The sequence below is a fragment of the Tauraco erythrolophus genome, chromosome 5, assembly GCF_009769465.1.
Source record: "Tauraco erythrolophus isolate bTauEry1 chromosome 5, bTauEry1.pri, whole genome shotgun sequence".
NCBI lineage: Eukaryota > Metazoa > Chordata > Aves > Musophagiformes > Musophagidae > Tauraco > Tauraco erythrolophus.
The window spans coordinates 37859974-37886359 of NC_141469.1; the positions used below are offsets into that span (position 1 = coordinate 37859974).

Here is a 26386-nt window from a genome sequence, read left to right on the forward strand (position 1 = left end):
GGTCGTTATTGTAAATCCAGCAGAAGGACAGAAAGGAATATGGGAGAATGCCTCCACCAAACATTTTGAATGCCTGAATACTGCCCGGGCTGCACGCTGCTCCCTCTCCCCAAGCTGGCAAAGGACAGCGACAGAGGCAGAGCTGCAGCCCTTACCCTGTGTTCGAGGGTTATGGTGGGACACTGCGTTGCCTGCTGACTTTGACAGGACTTTGCTTTCTTGTTTCTCAACACTGGACATTGGAACATCGCAAGACACTTCAGAGGTTTACCTCCTTTCTTCCCTATTCCTCCTTAAGGTCCTTTGATAAATGTTGATGCTGGTGTTAGGTTAGCACTTTCCTCCTTTTATCCCTGTAGGTACTTGAAGGCCCATTAGCAAGGCTTTGCACAACATATTACAAGAGCTTCTTACTAGATTCATATCAACCTTCTTTGTGGGAACACCACACGAAAATGAAACCCACCATTCTCCCTACCAAATATACCACCAGCAGTTTCATGGAGGCTCATGCAGATCCTGGCACATCAGTACTGAGGTATGTGAGATTTTTCACTCCCTCTAGGTCTTATCCTGGGCACCAGAACAAAAAACTCCAGAAAGTGGCTAACACAGTCGTTAGCAGTTTTCTTGTGATTTAAAAGAGCAATCTTTAGAACAGGGTAAAAGGAAAGGATAGATCTGATCAGCTGCAGTCTTCCAGAATTTCTCTGGGCAAGTAATTAGATTTGGGTTTTGCTCTTTTCAGTGCTTGAAGAGTAACATGAATGAAAGGCAGCATAAATTTGTCAGATCATTTCAAACCAGTGCATTTCCCTTCAACAGCATAATACACCATAAGGTGAGAAGCAGCAGATATTCACATATGCTGATTTTCATGAGGCTTTAGATATTCTCAGACTAAGGAAACACAGTACAGATTGAAATTGCTTGGAGCAGTTGACAAAGCTTGTTGGGAAATCCTGCTCGGGGAGTATTTCTCACTATTTCATCATCACACAGCAGTAAGATTCTGCAGAGGTTTCTTCACGCTCCGTTGCTGTTCAGTGTTTTTAATCAGTAGTATTGTGCTGGTGCCAGAGAAAGGGTAAAGAGCGGGCTGTGGATACACTACACGACAGGAGTTCAAAATAAACTTGACTAACTGCAGAAACAGATGGTAAAAAAATTAAACTGAAGCCACTCTAATACAGGATTTTACGTTTTGGCAGCACTACACTACAGCACAAGTGCAGGCTTGGGAACAATTAGGTGGTTCCACAGAAAGTATATAGATCTCGCAGTGCATTCAAACTCTCCCAGGTCAGAAGCAGCATCCTGTTTTGAAGACGTAAATCCCATACCAGGATATGGCAACTAAAAGCTGGCTGACGTAATCCTCAGGCTCAGCTCAGCTGGGTAGGAAGGCATCAGCTGGAGTTCTGTGCCCAGGATGAGCATGGGACCAACTGCCTGCACAAAGAGGAGCTGAACTCGTTGGCAAAGGAGCCCGAAGGGAAACATGAAGCCAACTCAGCTGCCGAGGGTGTAAGAGAAAAGGAGAGGGAGGAAGATGCGAAATTTTTTCTCCATGCCCAGGATGGACAAAAAGTGTGTGTGGGGGGTAAATTTCAGTCAGGAAGACTTAAAACAGACTGTAGGAAGCTTTCTACAGGTAGTAACAGCATTTGCAGTTCTACATATTTACTGTTCATTTACAGTACATATTTACTGTGCAAGAAGGTTGTGGAATCTCTGTCATTTAAGACTGAGGAAGATGTTAAGCAAATATCTATCAGGATGTACATGAATTGGACGCTGCATTGGACCGGACATAAGCTAGAATAAGAAGCTCTATCCAGCTCTGATATTGTGAAACAGGCTTGATTAACAAGGTTAAAAAAAGTAGCCAAGTAAAATCAGTGAGTGCAGCAGTGAGTACTGGAACAAAACAGGTGGAAATCAGCTGAACATCTGAGAGGACAAACCTCAGCCCTGGCATAACTGCTCTCCGCTGCTCTCATGGCAGGGAACCCAGCCACCAGTGCTGGACTAAGTGATGAGCACCAACACGGAGGAACAAGGAGGAAACGACAGCAGACTAAAACCAGGAAGATCCAAATTATGACATTGGCCTCTCAAAATACTTCAACTGCTCTAGCCTAGTGTACTGCGCTGTCTTCCCTTGTTCTTAAAAAGCCGTGACTGTGTGTGTATGAATGGCCTAATAAGGCAAGCAGCTTACAAAGATCCAGTAGTCGAAGAGCTGGAGCTGCTGTATTTGTAGGATGGCTCTTATAAATGCTGCCTTTGCCTTCTACAAGCATGGGCTCAGATGTTCTTACCCCCATCTCCTACAGCATGTGTCAGGCTGCTACATGCCCACACACAAACCCACCCCGTTTTACATGGGGCAAGTGAAACAAAGCCCATTTGCCTTCTTCCTGTGCCATCATCATCACCACCACCACAGCACCACATCAGCACCATCCCTCACCCCTTTCCTGGGCACTCAGCTGTCGGCTTTGAGATGCAAGAGAAGTCTCTAAATTATTCTCTCTGGATGCAAGCATACCGTTTACTTACTACAACATGAGGTCAAGTAAGAAACTTCTGTATCGTGATACAAAGCTGCATTATTACAAAGGAGGCTTCGACTAAGGCCTCCGTTTTCTGCCCTGTTCTCTACGTGCAGGAGAGCCTGTCAGAGTTCGCATCACAGCCTCACCTTGGCACCCATCAGCAGAGGGAAACCATACCTGGCCAAATTCCTGAGCCGGGTAACAAAGGAGAGGAAATACCTGCTCTTATCAAGTGCCCAAAGCCAGACCCCGCCAGCCTCACAGCGCAGCAACTCAAGGGTTACACCATCCGTGAATGAGGGGGTTTGTTCTCATCTACATACTCAGATCTTGCTCTACCAGGGCTTCTCATCTGGTATCAGAGAAAACGTTTCTCAAAGGAAGACCTTCCCCAAGTGCTGAGCACATACCTCCGCAAAGGCAACTACGTGCTCTGCAGACCTGCTATCCAGCTGGGGGAACAAAAGCACCCAGTACCTTGTGTTAGAGTCCAATTTTGTTCAGGGACCCCTCAGGTGATTTGAGGGGGCTAGGCTGACAGCCAAAGTGACAAAACAGCACGGCTTAGGAGTGTGGAATGACAACCAAAAAAGACTTTATCCTACTTTGTCCCTTCCATATAAACATAAGCAAACGTATCTCTGGAAACGTGCACCCAAACACACGTTATTCCAACTGTCACACTTCATGTATGAAGTTCTACTACATTTGCAGAGTCTATTTTCAAACATTTCAATTTTTTTTCCACTGGTTGTAGTTATGAGCTCTCTCCCTATCATATACACACTCTTTGTAGAACATTCACAACCATATAAAGACACAGGCTTTAGAAGCCCCAGTCTGCTGAGCATTACCCCACGCTGGGCAGAAGGAGAAAATCCCTGATTATTTTTCTTGTGAAAAACATTATCCTGAATAATTTCTCGTCAAGACACTGGGAAAGGGGTAACAAAGGAGATGCTTTCAAATGCTCCATAATATGCTGAACAGAATTAACAGGTTTCATGTGGCTTTTAGGCCACAGCTTCTTGTTAATTAGGGAGCTCTGGTTTGTAGCCATCACAGGATTGTGTTTGAAGGTTACCGGGTGCCCTTGTATTACCCAGCAATGAAATCATAACGCTGATCATTTGATACCCACCCCACTATTCACCAGAGGCTGCCCACAGCTACTTGGAATATTATGGCAAACCCCAAGCAATTGTCTTTAGAGGAAGAAAAGGTAATTAATATAAAAATAAGACAACCAACATTTTTTAATAGTCCAAGAGCCCTTCCCTGCTCAAGTTAAATTCCAGTGAGAACATTTTCCTCTACAGAAAAACTTTATTCAGTCTTCTGTCTTAAAAAAAAAAAAAGCTGCAGATTATAGCCTGGATGAACACTAGAATAACCACTGGAAATTTGACGTATCCAAAATGACAGCAAGGAGGACAGATTTAAGACCCAGCTCATTTCCTTAATCTGTAAAGACAATTTACAGGTAAACTCTAAGACCTGCAAACTGAGTATACTGTGTATTGGTTTCTTACTCACAGTGCTTTCTTCTCTCAGGGACTGCTCACATCAGAGATAAACCAGAGATTATCTTGCTCCTTATGGTGGTTATGTGAAATTATGGAGTTTGTATTGTTGTTTCCTAGGGTTTGTAGTTTGGTTAGCATATCAAGAGCTCAGCACAACCACTGCCCTCAGGTCCCTTATGACAAAAATCCACATTACTGAAAATTTGGATTACTGGAATTTTAATGTTTTAGAAACTAGAATTGTCAAATCAATTAATATATAGCAATAAAAGAAATGACACGTGTATTCAGATCAAAAGCTGAAACTTACCTCATGCAATTTGCCACTTTGAACACAAGACGTACAAAGCAGGTAAATCAATTCCACAAAATGACTCTGAGACAATTAGCAGAACATCTACTGTAAAGAATCACTTATTAAATATACACTGGGGCTTTGGTCCTTGGTTTTAAGAAATGAGGGTTTAGCACGAAAACTAGCTAGAGAATTTTCTCCTGCTCTCATGGAGGCAAAATAGCATGTGGTCACTAAATGGCAGAACAAGTACCACAAACCACTAACTCAGATGGAGCAGAATTTGCTCTCCCTCTCCAATACCGCAGTCATTTTAAAGACAACTCGAATTTTCCGATCAGGCTAAAAGATGTGTTCTCTGCTGCGGTATTGTCTCAAATCAGTAGCTAGTGCCAAGTCTCATGCAAGGTTCATTTTCATTACATCTACGCCTTGAAAGAGTCCGAAGGGCACAAAGTGTTAACTGACCTGAAAACAAGGTCCCATAGCTTCAAGGTTAAGACACATACACACCTGATACTTCAAGAACTGTTTCCAGAAGAGACTAGTTTAGCACGGCTTCTGCAGCCTTGGATATATAAAGAAGTTGGCTGATGGCTATATTGCTGCCTTTAACAAAATGTCATGTTCAAATCAAATCAGTAGGAAAATTTTGGACCGACAGCCAGTCCTGTCACCAGGATTGTACTTGCCAGCATCAACTCAAATACCTTCCCATTTTCATTGACTGTACTGAGCCTAACAATGTGTTGTCCAGTGCAAGATTCATTGCCATGTTTCCCAGTAAATTAGAGGCATCACTTGCCATGACTCCACAATTCCACTTCTCTGAATTACCTATTTTAAACTGCCAGCATCAAACACGTAATTCCTGAGCTACCTTGATACTTAATTCGTTTTCAATAGGAACAGAGGATATAAGCATGTGTCAGGACTGGGCATCACAGGAACATACTCCTGATATTTAAAGTAGTCAACATACACAGAAACTTATTACTGCTCTAGTCTAACAAACTGAGAATGGATGGGAAGAAGCAACACCCACGTAAAACCCGAGCCTTCTCTGAACTCCAGAAATTAGTCTACTAAAAATGCACTAAAAATCGCTCTTGTACCACCAAAGATTACTAAGCAGTTTCTGATATAAAAATGTGGAAGTAGTAAATGCAATATTGTGTCTAATACATGCAATGTTTGCCTGATCAATACAGGATCTATTTAGCAAAGTTTGCAACAGAACTGCACCAAAGTCACCCTAAAAATATTAGAACTCAAGGCAGTGCTGCTGCAACCCACATCTTTGCTCTCACAAAGAACTGACTCCTCTGTCTTCCTCCCCCACGCCCACGAACTTTTTTCCGTGAACTGTGAACTTTTTTCACAGTGTTTTCACATCACTTTGCCAGCTGCTTAGTATTTACACAAAACTATTTGCTCCCTTGGAGTCAGCAAAATTAACATATCCCAAACTTCTAAGAAAAAGCAATTACTCTGAAGAAGTTTTAAGAGCAAACAATTTGTTTAGCAATTGTGAAGGGCATTTCTGAAGCCATGATTACCCAAAACTGACACAGTTGGTACAACTCCTAATTTACTCACAATGGAGTAGTCCAGTTTGTAAGACAAAATGTTGCAATGTTTCAGGAATCTCACAGAGTTTGATTATGTTTGTGCTATAATTATGGTGCATTCATCCTTGCTTACCACCACCAAGCAGATTCAGAATTGTAGCCCAACAGCTGAGCTGGCACAGCAGCCACAACTGGGCAAATACTGGCTTTAACAACAGTGACATCAACAACTATGTCGACTTACAAAAATAGATTCCTAAATGAATACTTAGAATATAGAAATTTTTGCACCACAAAAAACCAAGATAAAGTTGAAAAGTTTCAACACACTCTAAATTAAGAGGCAAGTAAATTAAAAGCATACTTGTGATTGTAAAACTACTTTGCTTGAGGGGAAATTCTGCTCATCCTATGGAAAACACAGTTGTTCCTTAATGCTCCCATAATGAATAATATTAATTATGAACTGTACTCAGTGTGTGCTTTTGGAATTAATTTGGCAACTGTGACTTTAGTTGAAATATCACTGCTTGCATCAGAACTGTTTAGATTTTATTTTTGGAGAGATTTATGAATTGAATAACTCAATTTATTCACTGCTAACCTCTGATGCTCTTTCTTTTTTTCACTGTTAAGACAGGGACTTTTCAAGAGCATCTGAAGAATTAAAGAACTGTATAGACAAGAAATTTGGTGTTGCTGTTTTGTGGTGTTTTTGTTGTTGTTTGTTCCCCCTCAGCTACCTCTAGTGTTCTGAGACAACCACCCAGGGTCAGAGCTGAAGCTTTGACCTTTCATTAAAGATGTGGTGCTAGATATTCAAGGAATCTCTGCTAACAATGAACAAAAACATGAGAACCATTAGAGAGCTTGGAGCAGGAGAAGACAATGAAATTTCATGCCCAGTTGGGCTCGTACCAGGCTTTCAGAGAGTTTAAAGGGGAAGCGTTGCATTTGCAATGCCCTCTATAACCAGTGGCTCAAGCATACCTTTGAATTATTGCAATCCCCAAGTCAACAAAGTTATGCCTACACAATCAATGGAGATGTAACTGCCACATCCCAAAGCCCGGCCATACTGCTCTACATCTAGTCACCACAACTCAAGTGTAAAAATGGAGCAACAAAGACTCCCAGCCTCAAGACGAGACCTAGGCCAGGACTTAGGAGCAGTTAGCCCTTACCTTTTCAATCTTACTATCAAGTGTTCAGGAAAGGATTTGCCTAAGCTTATGTTGCAATTACATTTGGCTTTGTTGTGTAGATGTAACTAGTCCAAGTGTAGTAACTGACAACATAAATTGCAACTCCCTTAAGACATAATAGTTTTTCATTTACATTTTTGCCTTTAAAAAATAAATTAATAGTAGGCTGGCATCAATACCTTCTTCCTAGAAGTGGCAATAACCACCTGCTACAGAAATAAAACAGAAGTAAAGCCACCAATAACCCAGTTCTTACGCACATTCGTGTCTCACATTTACAAGAATCTTACTTCACTGTATTAAATTCCGATTTCCATAAATACATTGCAAGTTCACCAATTCTGAACACTAAGAAAGAAATGTTGACGCTGTCCTTTTCATTTTTTAAACAAATATTACAAAATTGAATTTTATTGAATTTCACACAAGATGCACTTATAAAATTGATACAGAATGTCATTCAACAGAAAAAAAAAAAAACGAAAGCAATTCCAAGCTTTCTTTAGCAACTGCTAAATAATTAAAAAACAAGATACACCAAATTGACAGATAATCTGAATTTCAATGTGTGAACATCTCCAATTAGTATAAAATACATCAAAAATTAAAGAATTTCAGATTTTTCCCCAGCACAAGTCCTCTTCCTTTTATTCTCATCTCTGAACAGCAACCACAGATTTTGGCGATTACTCCAGCTAGTCTTGATGGGAGAGGAGAGGCTGAGAGACTGCAGCAAGAAGTTCCCACCAGGGCAGACAATGCTAACTGTATGGCAAAGCGAGCTCATTACCAAGTCTGCTCAGATACATGATAACTCTGTCCAACTGCCTCCGTTTGCTGTATTACTGTAGTCCGGCAAGTTTCAGCAATCAGCACAAAAATTAGAATTTCACATGTTCATAAAGCAAATAAACTTTGGCTTTCCCACTCTGACAAATTGTGTAATTAGCAAAGAGCAAATTTTGCCTTCATTTGTTCAGCACCCAAATACTTTCATGATACCTTCCCTTGGAAAGTGAAACTGGTGCTTAAATAACTGAAAGGCATTTGAAGTTAATGCTGTATTTTAACAACAATATATGAAGAATTTATCATTAACTACAGAGTCTCTCCTGATACAAGTCTCCAGCCTATGTTTTGAGCTCAAATTTATACCATTTTTGGTCTGAGGATTCCAAACCATCTTTCATCAACTCTCCCACAGCATGTCACACCAGAAATTAAGATGCATTGTAATGCTCAAATGCTCTTTATAGATCTAGTCCATCTACTTAAGTGAGATGGGTTGATGTACCAGAGGGGTTCTGGTGGCAGGAGAGGGGATTTGCTCCCTGTGCCCTGGTTTTGGAACCGGGTCAGACCCAGTTCTGGCCACCAGATTGGACTCCCACCCCCCTCGGGGTTGAGCCAATCAGCGCCTCTGCGAATTGCCCTATTTAAGTTTGGACAAAGAAACCAGAAAAGGTGCTTTGCCTGGGAGAGAGGAGAGAAGGGAGGAGGGCGCTGCACCCGCTCCCGGCTTCCAGCCAGGTGGCTGTCCATGCCGGGCTGGCGCTGCCCGGGGAACTCGGGGAGCGCCCCGCTCCCACGGTGCCCACCGGGCCGCGTTCACCCAGAGAGAACTGAGATCTGAGAGAAACGGCCACACTGACACCAGGTCAGTGAAGATGGAACGGTAGGAGGTGTGCCGGAGCTGCGTTTCCCCTGCAACTGGTGGCGAGACGGCAGGCACCCCCCCTGCAGCCAGGACAGACTCAATGGAGCAGAGACCCACTTGCAGCCCGTGGAGAAGAGATGCCTGAGCCTGAGGACAGTCGTGGAGAATGGGATGCACGACAAGGCACAGACACATCTAGAGTTCATGTGACAATCCATGCTGGAGCAAGTGGCTACAACTCCCTAAGAATCCGAGACTGTGGTAAAGCCCACACTGGAGCAATCCAATGGGGAAGGATTGTATCCTGCAGGTAGGACTCACTCTGGAGGAGTCTGTGGATTTTTCCTTGTGGGTAGGGGATCCACTGGAGCAAGGGAAAGAGGGTGTAAGGACTCCTCCTCCTTTAAGAAAAGGAGCGGCAGTAACAAACATGGGATGAACTGACCTGCACTCCCCCATTCCCTGTCCCCCTGTGCCGCTGGGGGAGGAGGTAGAGCCGGGAAGAAAAGGAAAGGGGCGGGTGAGGTGGTGTTTTTTAATATCTGGCTTTGTTTCTGATTTGATTGTCTGTATGAGCTTTTATAGGCATGTTCTCAGGCAAGTTAGTACACAGATGTCATTCTTATCAGAGTTAAACCCAAAATGCAGTGTAATATTCTTTCCTGCTGCTTCAATGTCATACATGCAGTTCCAACACAACACTTCCTTGCTGCAATTAACACTGCCTTTCCTTACCCTACAGAAGTGCCCCTTAATTATTTTTTCCTACAGCAACAAAAAATCCTCAGCTTTTAAAAATAATTTTATAAATAATGTGCCTTGCAGGACACAACATAAGAAATGAGTATGCTTTGTATTTGCTCAGTTAAGCAGAACCTTCATTGCTGTGATCTTTCCTGTGTTTAGCATTTAGATAAAATAGTATGCAGTAAGTCTTTAATTTAAAGGCAAAATTTTATTCTGTTTACAAGATTTTCAAGATACATCTTGAAAAGATTTTTGTTGACAAGAGTAGCTATCTTGACTTACTGTTTTATGTACCAACGCTTTACGCGTTTGTTGATAAAAGCACGTTTTGAATTCTGCTTGCAGATGTTTAATAAAACAAGGTAACTGGAAAGGCAAGCTTCCGGTCAAGTTGTCATACATTTCCAGGAACATCTTTACAGTGGAGGAACCTTCATGAAAAGTAGTATGTTCTGGAAGCATGGTTTCATAACGCAGAACAGGATTATTACACATTCTGACTGCCTCTGTTAAAAAAAAAGGAGGGTAATTGTCATATGTGATTCCCTTCTGAAGGGAACAGAGGGGCCAATATGTTGACCGGACCCAACCCACAGGGAAGTCTGCTGCCTCTCTGGGGCCCGGGTCAGGAACATCACTAGGAAACTCCCTGGTCTGGTACAGCCCTCTGATTATTATCCATTACTCGTTTCCACCTCATGTGGCAGGAAGAGAACATCTAGCAGAATTAGAACCTTGGACTTCAGTAGGGCCAACTTTGACGTTTTCAAACAACTGCTAGGAGAAATCCCATGGGACAGAGTACTAGAAGGTAAAGGGGCCCAAGACAGTTGGTTAGCCTTCAAGGACCTCTTCTTCCAAGCTCAAGACCTGTGCATCCCAACAGGTAGGAAGTCAAGAAAGGGTACCAAGAGACCTCCATGGTTAAATGGGGAACTGTTGGGCAAACTCAAGTGGAAAAAGAGAGCGTACAGATCATGGAAGGAGGGGCAGGCCACTTGGGAGGAATATGTCTGCTGTCAGAGGATGTAGGGAGCCAACTAGGAAAGCTAAGACCTCCGTGGAATTAAACTTTGCAAGAAAGGTCAAGGACAACAGAAAGGGCTTCTTCAAATACATGGCAGATAAAACTAACACTAGAGGCAATGTAGGCCCACTGGTGAATGAGGAGGGTTCCCTGGTGACAGAGGATAAGAAGAAGGCAGAGTTACTGAATGCCTTCTTTGCCTCAGTCTATACTGCTGGAGGCTATCCCAATAAGCCCCAGAACCCTGAGGCTCCTGAGGAAGTAAGGATAGAGGAAGAGTCTACCCTAGTTGACAAGGACTTGGTTAGGGACCAGTTAAGCAACCTGGCCATCCATAAATCCATGAGTCCTGATGGGATGCACCCGCAGGTGCTGAGGGAGCTGGCAGATGTCATTGCCAGGCCACTCTCCATCATCTTTGTTAAAATCATGAGGAACGGGAGAGGTGCCCGAGGACTGGAGGAAAGCAAACGTCACTCTGGTCTTCAAAAAGGGCAAGAAGGAAGACCCAGGTAACTATAGACCGGTCAGCCTCGCCTCCATCCCTGGAAAGATAATGGAACAACTTATCCTTGGCACTGTCTCTAGGCATATCAAGGATTAAAGGTCATTAGGGGCAGTCAACATGGCTTCACTAAGGGGAAGTCCTGCTTGATGAACCTGATAGCCTTTTACGAGGACGTCACCCCGTGGGTGGATGATGGTAGAGCAGTGGATGTGGTCTATCTTGACTTCAGTAAAGCATTTGACAGTCTCCCACAGCACCCTCACAGCTAAACTGAGGAAGTGTGGTCTGGATGATCGGGTAGTGAGGTGGATTGTGAACTGGCTGAAGCATAGAATCCTGAGAGTAGTGGTCAATGGGACAGAATCCAGTTGGAGGCCTGTATCCAGTGGAGTCCCTCAAAAGTCAGTACTGGCACCAGTATTGTTCAACATATTCATCAATGACTTGGATGAGGGAATAGAGTGCATGGTCAGCAAGTTTGCTGATGACACTAAACTGGGAGGAGTGGCTGACACACCAGAAGGCTGTGCTGCCATTCAGACAGACCTGGACAGGCTGGAGAGTTGGGTGGAGAGAAATTCAACAAAATATAACAAGGGCAAGTGTAGAGTCTTGCATTTGGGTAAGAACAACTCCAGGTACCAGTACAAGTTGTGGACTGAACTGTTGGGGAACAGCACAGGAGAAAGGGACCTGGGGGTCCTGGTGGACAGCAGGATGACCATGAGCCAGCAATGTGCCCTTGTGGCCAAGAAGGCCAACGGCATCCTGGGGTGTCTTAGAAGGGGTGTGGTTAGTAGGTCAAGAGAAGTTCTCCTCCCCCTCTACTCTGCCCTGGTGAGGCCACATATGGAATATTGTGTCCAGTTCTGGGCCCCTCAGTTCAAGAAGGACAAGGAACTGCTTGAGAGAGTCCAGCACAGGGCCACAAAGATGATTAAGGGAGCGAATCATCTCCCTTATGAGGAAAGGCTGAAGGAGCTGGGTCTCTCTAGCTTGGAGAAGAGGAGACTGAGGGGGGACCTCATTAATGGTTATAAATATGTAAAGGGTAACTGTCATGAGGATGGAGCCAAGCTCTTCTCAGTGGCATCCAATGATAGGACAAGGGGAAATGGATATAAGCTGGAACATAGGAGGTTCCGCTTATACATGAGGAAGAACTTTTTCCCAGTAAGGGTAACAGAACACTGGAACAGGCTGCCCAGGAAGGTTGTGGAGTCTCCTTCTCTGGAGATGTTCAAAACCCGCCTGGATGCATTCTTGTGTGATCCTATCTAGGTGGTCCTGCTCCGCCAGGAAGATTGGACTAGATGATCCTTTGAGGTCCCTTCCAATCCCTAACATTCTGTGATTCTGCTTTTTTCTCAGTCTATTTTCTAGAAAACTGATACTGCAGCTCTGCCACCAGGCTAGAGACTCACGATCCACCACATTTTCCAAGACGCAAGTTAAAGATCACTCACTTGACCTGACCAGATACCAAGCCAAGTTACTTGTAGAAAGAAATTCATATTTATTGCCATTAATAATATAAGTTTTTAAATAAATATTTATGTGCCTTTTTTGGCAACTGTCCATTCTGATAGCATCTGCTGTCCCAACAGCTCAGTATCCTTAGCACATTGATAAAAAAAAAAATCTTAGTCAATTCTGTTTCCACAAATAGTGAACCTGTCTATCTCCAACAAGTCCTTCTTTGAAGACCTGTGTTTTAATTCTGAACTGTCTTGGCTTATATCTTTTTCTTCTCCATCAGGAGTTGTCAGAAATTGATCAGAATTGCTTGTTAGAAGTAGAGACGGTGTATTCTCCTTCTGATGCACAGGTTGATTGGTAACTGATGTAGATCCATTTTCATCTGTGGAAATTCCTGTTGGAACAGAAGACAATTACAATGATAATAAGGAATTTAACACAGACATACTGATGCATCTATAACATATAGATTCATCCAAAGCTGTCCTGAAAAACTGTGCTGTATGAAATCAGCGGTGTGGAAAAATAACAAACTGGGGGGGAATGGGAGAATATTGTCCCCCAAAGTTCAGCTTACGTCTTAACATGAGCTGTAATATTAGAGCAGTCTTGAGATAAGACACAGTTGCTGCTCCCAGGAACAGACGCACTTGGAACAGACAAGGCCTGCATCTAGTCGGACGGAATGTGCAACATCCATAATGTGGGGAACAGAGTGGTACAGAGGTACCATGGCTCATCTCTGTTACCATGGATAAAGAACGTCCGGCGAAGATAACCACATATTTACTATCAAGGAAGATGGATCACAACTACTGCCTCAGCAATGATGGTGAAATCATGTTCTGAAGCTGAACTGTGCTCATTATAACGTCAATATAATACCAAAATACACCTCCACCTCAAAAGCTACCCGCCCTCTGGGCTGCGCAAAAGTAGGTATGACTAAAGTCACTCAAGCTCCACCGAAAAGTAAAGAAATAGTATAAAATGGCAAAAGAGAAGGAGGATGTTAGGGAGAAGCCCGCCATCGAAATGTTTGCGATCAGTCCACTGGCTGGATCTCTCTTCTCCCCCGACAGAGATGCCTATTGGGTGAGAGCTCTGTGTTACGCGCATTTACTAACATCTTGCTAGCTATTGAGTATTATCACTGCTCAGTTCTAGTTTTATATTATTCCAAATCAAATCTGTTTTCGCAATCAGTCCCTATCACCGGCTATCTTCAAATCTGTATCCTGTCACGAGCATATGTAATAAAATTTATCACATATATAAATATAAGTTCCAAGAAACTCCATAATAGATATAGAGAATATAAGGGGTTCGGCTCATTGTGCTGCCCGTGAGGTCCCTGAATAAGTAAGGCTAACACCCTCCAACTTAGCGGGCTGCCCAAGGCGGGCAGACGGGTTGGGTACAAGGGTCTCGTCTTTCTTGGGAAGCCGGTAGACTGGTCAAATTGCTCCCTGATCTCTGTTGACCTGACCCTGTGTCATAACGTGACAAGCAGAAGCAACAGATGAATGCTTTGTGGAAGCCACTACTAATCTACTACCTCCTCTTAGTTTTACCATAAGAGATTTCCTTTTCTAATTTGGTAAAAGGATAGAAAATGAATTCAATGGAAGTTCAGATAACAAGGAAGAGCATATGCAGCAGATGTTACGACATACACTGCATTCTTTTGGTTTTGATTTTTTTTTTTTTGGCTTAGGCAAAAAGATTTTTGACAGTCATTGTGTGAATCACACAAATATTTTCCACTGAAATGAAGAAAAGAAATCTCTCTAGTGGGAATTAGAGGTGCCTAATGCTCTACATAAGTACAATAAACCTGGCTTCTCTAGGGATAGCTAATGACTCATGCACTGCTACACGCAGTAGTAGCTGACTCCTAAAGCAGTTCTATTAAAGATGTCTGTTTTTATTCCTGCCTCTTACTTCACTGCAATTGAACACTGGCTCCATTAACCTAAGATATTTGTAATTAATATCCATGTATTGTTTCCACATTTTGCTAAAACATTTAAAGAATTAAAATACATAAACAAATGACAAGCAAATAAATTTTTCTTATTTATTGTCTCCTCATAAAGACTAAGTTATTGCTTCTAAAGCAATCTGAAAAAATCTGACTAATGTGGAGAGTACCACAGACCAGCCCAGGGGAACATTATTTGTCAGAATGGCAGCACTGTCGAAATTACTACAAAAACTTCTTTCTGTACAGCATCTCTTCACAGTATACCATCTACTACTGGAAGGTACATGGATTACTCTCTACAGTCTGATGCAAGCCAAATGTACTACACTTGCATCATACTAAACTTGCATCAAGAAAGGATATAAGTAATGCTAATTGTAGAACTTCATTACAAAGGTATTTTCTAACCCAGCAGCTTCCAGAGAACGCTGATTGATTGCCAGTAATCAGAACTTCCATCCTTCAAGAGCAAGTATACAATTTTATCCTTCAAAATTTTAAACTGTTTCTGTGGACAAGGTGGAAACTCTTAGGAAAATAAATTAACTTACATTAGAAGCTGATAGAAAGTAGACCAGATTAATTCCCTCATCCTCATTCTAGGAAGAGATGGGTTGAGAGACTATTGAAAAAAACCTGATAAGTGGGGCATAGGGATTAACTGATATTGCAGAGCCCAGTAGTAATAATGCAAACACACAGAAGCTGGGGAAGGTAAAATAATTCTTTCACATAATTGAGGTTTCTAGTAAATAAAGAGCTGTTAAAAGTTAAAAATCTCAGAAAACTGTAAAAAAATTTGAGCTTTTTCCATCATCGGTGGAAGTGAAGAAGTTGCTACTTTTCAATCAAAATCTTTTCATTTGCTGACACGCCTGGTAAAACTGCTGCTGCTTCAGCTAAAAATACTCTTCAGGATTTATTTACTGTAAGTTTAAGGGTCAATCTAAATATGACTTAAGTCTCATATCCAAGCCTAGTACTAAATGTTTAATTAAAACGTTATCATTACAATACTCATCTAATGAAAAGCAAAAGACATTCAGACCAATTCATGTTATTCTTTCATAACGAAACTAAAGCAACTCTACGAATTTAAGCTATTTAAAAATAAATGTCTGCACCAAGTTTCTGCCTGATGTCATTTGACACAGGTGAGATACAGAGATTTATGACTGAAACATTGACAAATTCTTAACTCTACTATTGCTGGCAAGACACTACGACGACTAATAAGCACCTTACATTTCGAGTTGTTCAAGTCTTTGGCAAGCAATAGAGTGAACACAATAAAAGCCTCACTGTTAAGCTCTCGAGGGTTCTCTCTGAGCCCCTCACAGAGGAAGACATGCAATTCAGTTCAGTTGACTGGAAGAACAAAGGTCTCTGTTTCTGTGTCACAAGAATATAATAATGCCCCATTCCAATTACATATTAACCCCTAATGCTGAGGACCTATGTGAGAAAACCAGGCTGCACAGACTTGAGGCAAAGCAAGCAGAGACCAGCTGAAATTCCTATTTGGATTTCATAAAGCTTTTCATTAACGTGTTCCTGACAACTACAAGTATACCTATCGTGTGCCATGTTTTACATTAATTTCCATAAGAAATGCATAGATTGCTTTCTTTATTAAACTTCAGCACTGCCAGAGATGATAAGTAAATATTTATTTATTTGTGTAGTGACATGGCAGGAGGTTGGACTAGATGATCTTTAAAACATCCCTTCCAATCTGACCCATTCTATGACTATGAATTTCAAAAAAAAGCGTGCTACTGTTCTGATGTCCTATCACCTCCACACATCAATGTGGGGTTTTATCAGATAGATGAGTAGCTATAATCAAAAGACGATGCATGAACTAAAAGCAATAAATTCTATTACATTTACAGACTTCTGTTCACAGCTATGATATGGTACAATTAAGGTCCAGCAACAGGGATACTGTGCAGCACTGTCATTTATCTGGTTTAATATTAAATTTAGTCTGAGAGCATTTTTCATTACAGTTGAAAACAAAACAAGGCAGTTAGCCTTACCTTGGGACGATTTAAACATGCTTTGCTGTTTGCCAGCCGGCTTACCTGGAGTGGCAGTGAAAACAGGGTTGAATAATTTCTCCTCCATTTTTGCCTCCTTTACATATTGACATGACTTCCCCAGCAATACAACACTGTTAAGGACTTTTAAAGATATTAACCTGAAAAAATAAAAGGACTTATTTACATATTTGCATTAGCATATTAAAATAATTGCACATTATTCATACAGCAATTATTCATATGAAAATAATTGCATATGGTTACTGCTGTCTTGGAAGGATTAGTTAATACTTAAATCCCTTCAATAGCAAGATCAAAAGGTAATTTCCTTTTCCTAACAATGTTTCAGATTCAAGGCTTTTTTTTATTTTTATTTTTTTTCCGAAGGCATCTAGAAAAAAACATCAAGTTTTAACACAAGGACTAAAAGGACAGTTAAGCAGCCATTTAATACATCAAATATTTAAACACAGAACTAAAAAGGGCCCTCAACCGTGCAAGTCTAAATTAAACGCACTGCTGTTAAAACTGTACCTTTAATTGTGCCCAGCCAAGGATCACTAGCGGACTTTGAACCTCAAGAAAGCAAATATCTAGCTTTCACAAGTTACAGGCTAATCATAAAAAGTTCTTTTTCACATCACAAAAGACAGTCCATAAAACTCAACAAATCAAAGAGGCAGCACTGCATTACCATCCTAGCACAGTCCAGCTGGTGGCAGATTCCCTTTGTATTATCACTCATTTGCAGGACAAATTTCAGCAAATCACTGAAGACCCTTTTATATCTGTCTTCCCATTTGAACAACAAGAAGGTCTCATCTACCATCAAGTGCTTTTAGATTTACAACTCAAATGAGCTTTGTAAAATGTAAGTTCTATTACTAGCATTACATGACAGGCAGACCAATGTCCACTCCAGAGATGAAAGCAGAAAGGAAGCAGGTGAAGGCTCACTACAGAACAAGGAAATAGTGATCTGTTCTCTGTAGGCTGAATATAAATACTCTCTATGCAAAGCAACATATGTAACAAAAGTGAACCGAATGCAGACTCTAAATTCATCCTCCACTCTCTGAAAATCTGTTTATGTACATCACTAAGTTGAAAAAGACAACTTGAAGTGAACATTCAGAGATCCATGGAGGGAGTCTAACTGCTTAATCATAAAGTGACCCAAGCACAGTTCAGCAGCAGCTTCACTATCTCTCACTGCATTAATGTAATCAGAACTTGTCAAACAGAAAAACAGTACACTACATTTTTAAGGGAATTTTATGCAATACATTTACTTGTAGAAAAAGTTTAGAGAAATGGAAGAATAAGCAGAGTAGAGCAGATCACTTTCAGTATTCAGAAGAAAGTGACATTTTAGTATCCAAGCAACCACAAAGAAGATATCATTTTATGCAAGCTGAAAGCCCTGACTCTCTACACTTTTATTAGGTTATCGGGACAGATTTTGTTTCGGATTGTTGAGAAGCTCTCCTCTGCTTTTAGTAAGTTTTAGAGGTGTATTTTCCTACGCTTTTTTAGGTAACACGCTCTTGTTTTGAGACAGTCTGTGTTTACAGCATGATTTGACTTTGATTTAATGAGATCAAAAGTTGAAAAGGCCACAAATCAACACTTTACTGTATCAGTTCCGGCTTCTCATGGAAAATTATGCAGATTTTCTAGCAATTCTCCTTGTATTCTTTTCTGTCAGTCCACCTCACGCTCAAATTTCAAACAACAATGTAAGCTTTAGAGTTGTTCAAAATCCTAGAAAAACAAAACTCAGGTTTCATATGCTGGGCAAGACTCTTTAATAGTATAACTTACAGTATTACAGTTGTTATATATCAATACAAAACCATGTCCTCCACATTATAGTCTCAATCCTTTGCCCTATTAACTGTTTCGGATTTTATCACAGTTTCTCGTGTATCTATGCTATAATAATCTGATGAAAAGCTGAAATTTATGTTCAGAACACAAATTACTTGAAAGATGCAAGAGGTGAGTTAGCTTCAAACCTGAGATCATGGCAGAAGTAAAAAATCTGTTCTAACTTTTCAATAAGGACAAAATAAACCAAAATGTATTTACTCTTGTGACCTTTGCCTTCGAAGGGCAGCATTTAATTCTTCATGCTAACCACATTACTTCTTCCTGCCTTCCCATCCTCCAAGCCACAGATACAGGGAAAAATCCAGGACAGGGCTGCAGCAGTGGAATGGTAAATGTAGGGAAATATTACATATATTGGGAAAAAGGAAAAACCACTGAGCAGAATGAAGGTGCTAAGCTTGGTAAACCACAGCTTGAATGTGATGATCAGGGGCTGGTGCTTTCAACGACATAGAGCTGGCTTTAGGAAGAGAGAGAGAGGGCACAGCACGTACACCGGGGAAGAAATCAAAGTATGACTAACATTTTAATATTTGGTCTATATGCAATATCTCAAAGTCCCAGTTATCCAACACTAAAGGGAGGTGCGTCTACACCCAACATGGACTAGACACTTCAGGACAAGTTCAGCTTTTTTTTTTCAGATCAAAGTCAGATTAGAGGAAAGAGTCTTATCTATCCATAAAAACATGCAGTAATTCCATTCTTTTCATAAGGCATTGTAAAACAGCAGCCTCCTCTCTTCCAGTGTATCTGCTGAACCACTGCCCCAGACCTAGAAGTCTTTTACTTCCCCAAGTCTTGCTACCTTCAGTTGCAAAAACAACGTGGTAGGGCACTGGAAGATATATTCCCACAATACTGTAGGCTGGCTCTCTGTGCTGCAGCAATTTGAATCATCTAATTCTTTATGGTCAATTTTAGGAGGACTCCAATATCAATCAGTACTGAGACAAAAAACGCTGACACAGTTCAGTAGGCAGCTTCCCTAGAAACTGGTCATCCTCATATAGTCTACAGCAAATGCCTTAAGACCCGCAAACTAGATTGGATTTAATGTACAACTAAACACATCTCAAAAGTACGTATTGACTGGTGAGAAGTTAAGGACAACACAATTATAAACTGACTTGGCAGTGAAAGGATCGGTTTTGGAAAACAAATTGCCATAGGACATTATATTATATATAATATATATATTATTATATATAATATAATATATATTATATATATATAATATATATATTATATTATTATGTTCTACTGAACATAAACTGTGTTTACACTTATACCTAAAAGTATCAACACAAGCTTTGTTCACGTATCTGATCAAATAACGGTAAATACTTTTGAATTGCGTCCATTTACTCACCCACAGTAGAACAGCACAACACAAACATAACCTAAGACTCCTTGTACTTTTATTGAGCTTGTTACGACTCTCATGAGCTGTTTTAAGGATAAAAGTTGAATAGTTAAGTTAAAATATATAGCACACAATTATTAATGGAGTATTTTTAACAGACATTTCTTATTTGGCAAATTCAAGACCAAACTAAAAACATTTGCATTAATATAAATTTATTCTACTGTTCCCCTTGGTAGCATTAACTATCCAAGATTTTGGTTTGAGTAAGTATTATAGTAGCATCTAGTTGCAACTTTGCCGAAACTACAGTCTGATAACGCTTCCTTCACCACTGACTTATAAGTAAAATAACAAGAGAAAAAAACCTCCCCAAAAGTCAAGGGCTGGAAGCTGAGTTAATTTTTGAGGAAAATGTCAAGAGATACTGATGCAGTAAATAGTGTTCTGCACTACACTAACATTTTGAATTTAAAGTTGCTTTGTGGACTAGGCACATGAATTCCAAGTTTCAGTAATAAACAATTCTGAAATCTGTTTTAATCCAGTATTTCACAGTTACGGTTCCAAGTTAGCAAAGAGCTTCAGTTTGTTTTAAACCTATTGGTATTCATATCAGAAGACAACTTGAAAAAAACATTTCAATTGAATTCTCACTGCTGTACTTTGCTTAGTTATAAAAGAAATCATGATTATGATCATAGTTGTTCTGGTTTTTGGTTGTTGTGTTTGGTTTATTTTTTAAATCCTAGATAAAAACTAGGCAAAGCCTGTCAATAGTTATTTTCCTCATCTCCACAGGAGAATATTGCATTTAAAAGTTAATTCATATTGACATTCTTCTAGGAAAACGATGATTAGTATCTTTGCTGGCAAAGCAAGGACACATTCACAGTATTACAACTACCGCCAGTATACATGTGCGTATGGGGAAAGTCTGAACACCTTTTTACAGAAAACATTCTGCAACAGTTAATTCAGAACAGACCTCATGTGGACACAATTCCAATAATAAAGTGATTCATTTTATAGCAGCATGTCCATGTAACAGGGTCAACTATTTCAGAATCATGTATTCTACAACAGCTCAGAAGCTCAGTGCCCACATAAAAGAAAACTTACTCATTAAGCATACTATTACAGGGACTATCACAAGAACTTCTATGAAAAAACTAAAAATCCTAGTGCACTACTGCTAACCTTCTGGCAACCAGCTGCTTTGACTATTCCAAATGAATGAACAGGATAATTGCCAAAATGAATAAATGTTTAATAAGCATAGATGTAGTTTACACTACAATTCAAGTGCTTATAAATTCTACAAAATTAATATGCATTTGATTTTCTACGAAAGTCTGATAAACAGTAACACATTCGTGAAGTCACAATTAGCATGTGATATAGGTTATATTGAATGCTAACTCAAACTTGCAGCATTATTGCAGTTACTTAACGTGATCATTTCATCCTGAAAACCTCAAAACGAGCCAGCCATCTCACAAGCACATATTCTCAAAGTGAAACCTAATTGACAGAAAATTGATAGGAAAGATTCAACTTACTAAAACAGCCAGTGGAAGAGGAATAAAACCCATTCTTCTGGAAACCGAATCACTATAATCTGTATATGCCTAGCAAAAAAAGAGGAAGAATAATGAACTATTTATGCAAGGGAATGAGCTTCTTTTAGTGTGGCACACCCTCTAGATAAGAGTCAATCTCTTAACAAACACTACAGTGGTATAAAGTGTACCTATTCATATTTTGAAATTGAAATTCAGATAGCTGTACTCTCAGACAAAAATGTAATACTACCATGACCAGTGAGATTAGCTTCAGTGCTCTAAATCAAGAGCAACTGGAATATAATACAAATCTCTAAATCAAGAGCAATTAGGACACTGAATTCAAACGCACAATGATATTTCATCTGCACATTATTACCAGCTTAGAGACCTTTTAGTATTAATTTGACTTTGATCCTTAAATACTGTACAGAAAAACCCGTAACAGGAATAAAACTCCCACTATTATTCACCACACTAGCAATTTTAAATCATTCTACAAACATCTATAATTAGCCTCAGGAAAACTGTGTCAAAATAATTTTGAAAATACGTTTACATTTGAGCTCTCAAAACACAACTGCTTTGCACGACAGCTTTCATGCAGTACTGAACGTTATCCCAAATTTAGGTAGCATCATAGGCACTCATTTTCCGCAGAGGATCCTTAGGAAAAGTAACGACGTATTCAGAACGAATAAACTGTTTTTTAAATTAGCAAATTATTAATCATTATTTTTAATTGAAGGTATCCAACTTCTTTATGAGATATAACTACTGCATTCCTAGTAATAGCTATTAAATATTCCCAAGAAAATGCCATAAATTATTACAATAAAGTTCATTTAAGAGTTAGAGCACTCACTAATAGTTAAGAGACTAATCCAGGAAAGGTGTGCTGTAAATAGTGTCCCAAAAAACAGTACTCAGTACTAATGAAAAACACAAGCAGCCTGTACATTCTGTAAATACCCATGCCACAACAGTAACATGCATGGTACAAACATCCCTATACGTCTGTGCATGCTGCCTGTGAAGAAATAATATAAATTCCTAATCAATATTGTATTTTGATCCAACACAGTTAAAACAGAGCTAAAAGAACAGTAATTCCAAATTATCTCAAGAACATCTTGTTAAGCTTACTTACTTCCCATATAACTCACAAACGTCAAAGTTGCTACAACCATCCCCTGACTGTACGTGTATTTGGAAGAGGCTTCTCAACAATATATTATATAAAGCCCAAACTGACCTGAACAACTGGATAAAAATAAGAATATAAATCACAAGGTGATATTCCTGTTATTTCTTAATAAAAAGAGCAGAGTAGAATTTCAATGCTGTAGGAGTATAACAGTTCTTTATGTATTTCTTTAAGTGTTTGTTCCAATCCACCCCCAGCCCCGCAATTCTGTTAGTTAATACAAGAAAATGCCTTTATTTTCAGGCTTACATTTTTCTGTCGACTGCTAACAAGGTCAAATGCAAGACTGGCTCTGTATTCACTGTAGACCTGGGAAAAATCCAGCACATCGGATGTGTGATTAATTTGTTATCACACTTTATAGAAGCAACAGAGGTATTCATAAAATATTTCTATAAAAACATTAGAAGCACTTATGCATAAGCTGAAGGAGTCAAAGCCAGTTTTTCTGAGGTCACATTGCACCCTTCAACAGATTAGTCTATATTTCTGCAATAAAGTAACTTGCATTTATATACATATACACACACACCCCAAACAAACACTGTGCTATGTTTTAGGAATTGAATGCAACTTTATGAAGCATTTACTGAATTTGAGGATCATCAGAAACACAAAGTAAGAGAAACAATGTTTACTTTTTTCCTACAGTTCGTAATTTGTTTTAAGCTACATGAAAGGTAGCACTGGGATCAAATTAAACAAATGAGAGAGTTTACTTATATACTAAGCAAGTGATCCCATGAAAAAAGCAAATTGTATCAGAAGACGAATGAAGCTTTTCCTTCTTTTTAGAACAGCTCTGCATACTAAGATAGGAAAGATAATTTTAAGGCTAAGTGGTAGGGCGACTTGCACTGCAGGCGTTCAAGTCTTCTGAAAAAGCCTGACCGTGCAACAATAAATCTTCAGAACTTCACACAAAAAATACAAAGTTTGTTAAACAAACCTTGCAAAATTGTCACTCACTACCTCCATCCTCCAGCTGTTTCAGCACACTGAAGCATGCTACATTTTTGGCTATCATGACTTCATTACTGCTCTTTTCCACACTCTCTAGATGAAAGTAGGACATGCATAAATGCCTCTGGCGCAAGGGAGCTTATTAAGTACATCTATTAAACTTGTTTCTACACTGCACAATGCAGTTACTTTAGAGATGCTGAAAAAGATAGCACTTCCAAGTTCTGATCTCATTTCCTGAAAAATGGGTTTACTAGGGAAAAAAAACACTAACTGATCTCTCCACAAATTTATCAAGTGCATTTGAATTCACACAACACGCAAGACACATGGCCAACGTTATCATGCCGCAACACACAAAAAGTAACCTCATCTACTACTTCAAAAGAAGGACTGCATAATATATACATGGCCTAAGAAATTTCAGAAGTGGGAAACTAACATAACCTGCTTCATATTCATGCACCAGGGACAGTGGAAAAAAAAAAATCTGATTTCAGATTCCACCTTTAACACACGTGCAAGAACAGAGATTCAGCAGCATCAGAAGATCTGTTTTTCCTAAACTCTGAACTTTAACCTACAATCCATTCTGCTAGGAAAAGGTGCAAGCTCTGTCTAGACTGTAGCACAAGTAACCTTCTGTCAATTTAACTAGTGTTCATTTCACAAAACGATCTGCCAGTTATGGGAATTGTAGATATTATGTGAACTGTTACACAACACTTTCAATAATTTATGGATCTGGAACTACTAATTTAGAAACAGAGGTGTTTATTCCACATGATAAAGATTCTCAGAAGTACATTATATCAGGAAATTACCATGCTTCCCCAAACGATATCCTATATATGAAAATAATTTTTACATTTTGCACACTGGAATAAATTTTAATATTAAAAAAATAGCAAAATAAACTACAACTTAAAATAGCACTCAGTATTCCAAATAGGATACCTACATCTGCTGTGATGTCATTGAACTTTGTTATAAAGGCATGCTTCACAATATCCACTGCAATTTCTGCAGCAACCACCATGCAAACGTCTGGGAATAACACCAAAAGGTGATCTGAAGGTTGGGAAGAAATAAGTTAGGCCATTTAATTTGATGTCAATATACAAAACAAAAATTATAACACTTCCACTCAACAGTGAAAAATCCTCTGTAACAGTCTGAAGAGTCTGTTACTTTACATCACCTCTCAGCATGTAGAGTGCAAGTTTCCACTTAGTCCACTGCTGTTCTAGAAACTTACGAGTACTATACAATCACACCACAATTAGGATCAGGTTCTAAAGCCTTTACTTCACAAAGCTTTATCTCTACTAGGAAGACAACCTTTCCATGTACTAGATAGTAGGTGTTCAGTATGTATGAGGAACAGACAGAGCACCTGCACTTTTAGATGCTTAAGGTAAAATTTAGGTAGACTGGTAACGTTCAAGTGAAACACACCACACAGATCAGGGATCGACATTATTAAAGCAAAAGTTTAACAAAATGAAATCCAAATTTTACTCAATATTTATTCAATATGGTATTCTAAGGTTCTAAGAACTTATGGTTCTAAGTATAATGAATATTAAATTATAAATGGAAAGTTTTACATAATCTTGTATCAAATTTCAATCTCACTAGCCCCACAAAATAAAACTATCTAGGGGATCCTTCATCCTCAACATACTCCAAGGAAAGGGAAGGGCTGGGAAGAAATAATTTAAGACACTACTTGAAACATAACTATGCACGTTTGTAGCATAACAGCATATACTTTTAGCAGAAGGGATAGAGTCACTCTTACAGCAAAGCCAAAAATAGAAAAATGAGAATCTAAGGTATCTGACAAATTAAAATTGCTCAATTAAATGTCCCAGTTACCCTTATCTTTCAGATTGATGAAAGAAGAGATACAGTTGATGATAGAACAGGAATTTGTCATTTTGTATTTGATTTTTCTACTAGCTTACTCACCTGGATTCCATGAGAACTGTTCCATATTTCTTAGGCATATAATTAGTAGCAACACGTAAGTGGTGAACCTCTCCTTTATATCTAGTTTAGAAAAAAAAAAGCTGTCAACTCCAAAGAGACATTTATTTGTATACATAGGTATCTACTCATTCTGAGGTTCTAACATTTATTAGGTCTTGGATTAGACAATCTTTCCCACAGATTACTTCATCGGATTTGAGGGGAGGGGATGCTGAGAACTAAACCTCTGCAGTATGCTGTGGCCTGACTGGAGGTCTGTCCAATGCTGCATCACCTCAGGGTTCCCAGCATCAGAAGAGACTGAAGTTGTGACTTGCTATCACCTCTTCTAATACATTAATAAAAGTCATCTTTCTTGATAAAGTCTGTGCATTTCTTGTGGGATTCAAAAAGAACCAGCACCTCCTAGTGCAAAAATGGAGATAATACACCTGTCTGTCATTTCAAATTATTAGCAAGGCAATTTTCATTTTCTACAGATCATGAATATCCAAAATGCTATATACCGGGTCCAGTAGCAGGGGGGCAGGGGGGTAGTGTTTCAATGCAATTATTACATCTTATTTAGGTTTGTACTAGTCCTTCACATTGGCACCTTGAAAGAGAACAGCAGGATACATCAGCTCAGTTATCAAAACCATAAGATCTGTAACACAAAAGCAGTTCGACTTGAGAGAGTCCTATGACTTGCCCTCCCAGACTAGGCAAGATCTTTTTGTCTCCTTTGGTGCCCTATCTCTAGAAATGATCCATACAGCTTGCTTCAGGAAGCATCACATTTGTTAACAT

At 39.6% G+C, this 26386-nt stretch overlaps 1 protein-coding gene across 3 annotated transcripts in view; it reads right to left on the reverse strand.

The window, feature by feature from the left end:
• Positions 1-11343: 11343 nt before the first annotated feature.
• The window catches only part of TAPT1 (transmembrane anterior posterior transformation 1), a 50146-nt gene continuing 35103 nt past the window's right edge, over positions 11344-26386 (reverse strand). For 2 of the 3 annotated variants that reach the window (XM_086611896.1, XM_086611895.1), the window contains 7 exons: positions 25577-25657; positions 24564-24673; positions 22889-22948; positions 21430-21498; positions 19874-19950; positions 16606-16766; positions 11344-12970 (listed from right to left, as the gene is read on the reverse strand). In XM_086611896.1, coding sequence (XP_086468022.1) covers positions 12741-12970; positions 16606-16766; positions 19874-19950; positions 21430-21498; positions 22889-22948; positions 24564-24673; positions 25577-25657 — 788 coding nt within the window. In that variant the 3' untranslated portion in view covers positions 11344-12740. The remainder of the gene's footprint in view (positions 12971-16605; positions 16767-19873; positions 19951-21429; positions 21499-22888; positions 22949-24563; positions 24674-25576; positions 25658-26386) is intronic. The other variant, XM_086611897.1, reaches the window with a different exon arrangement.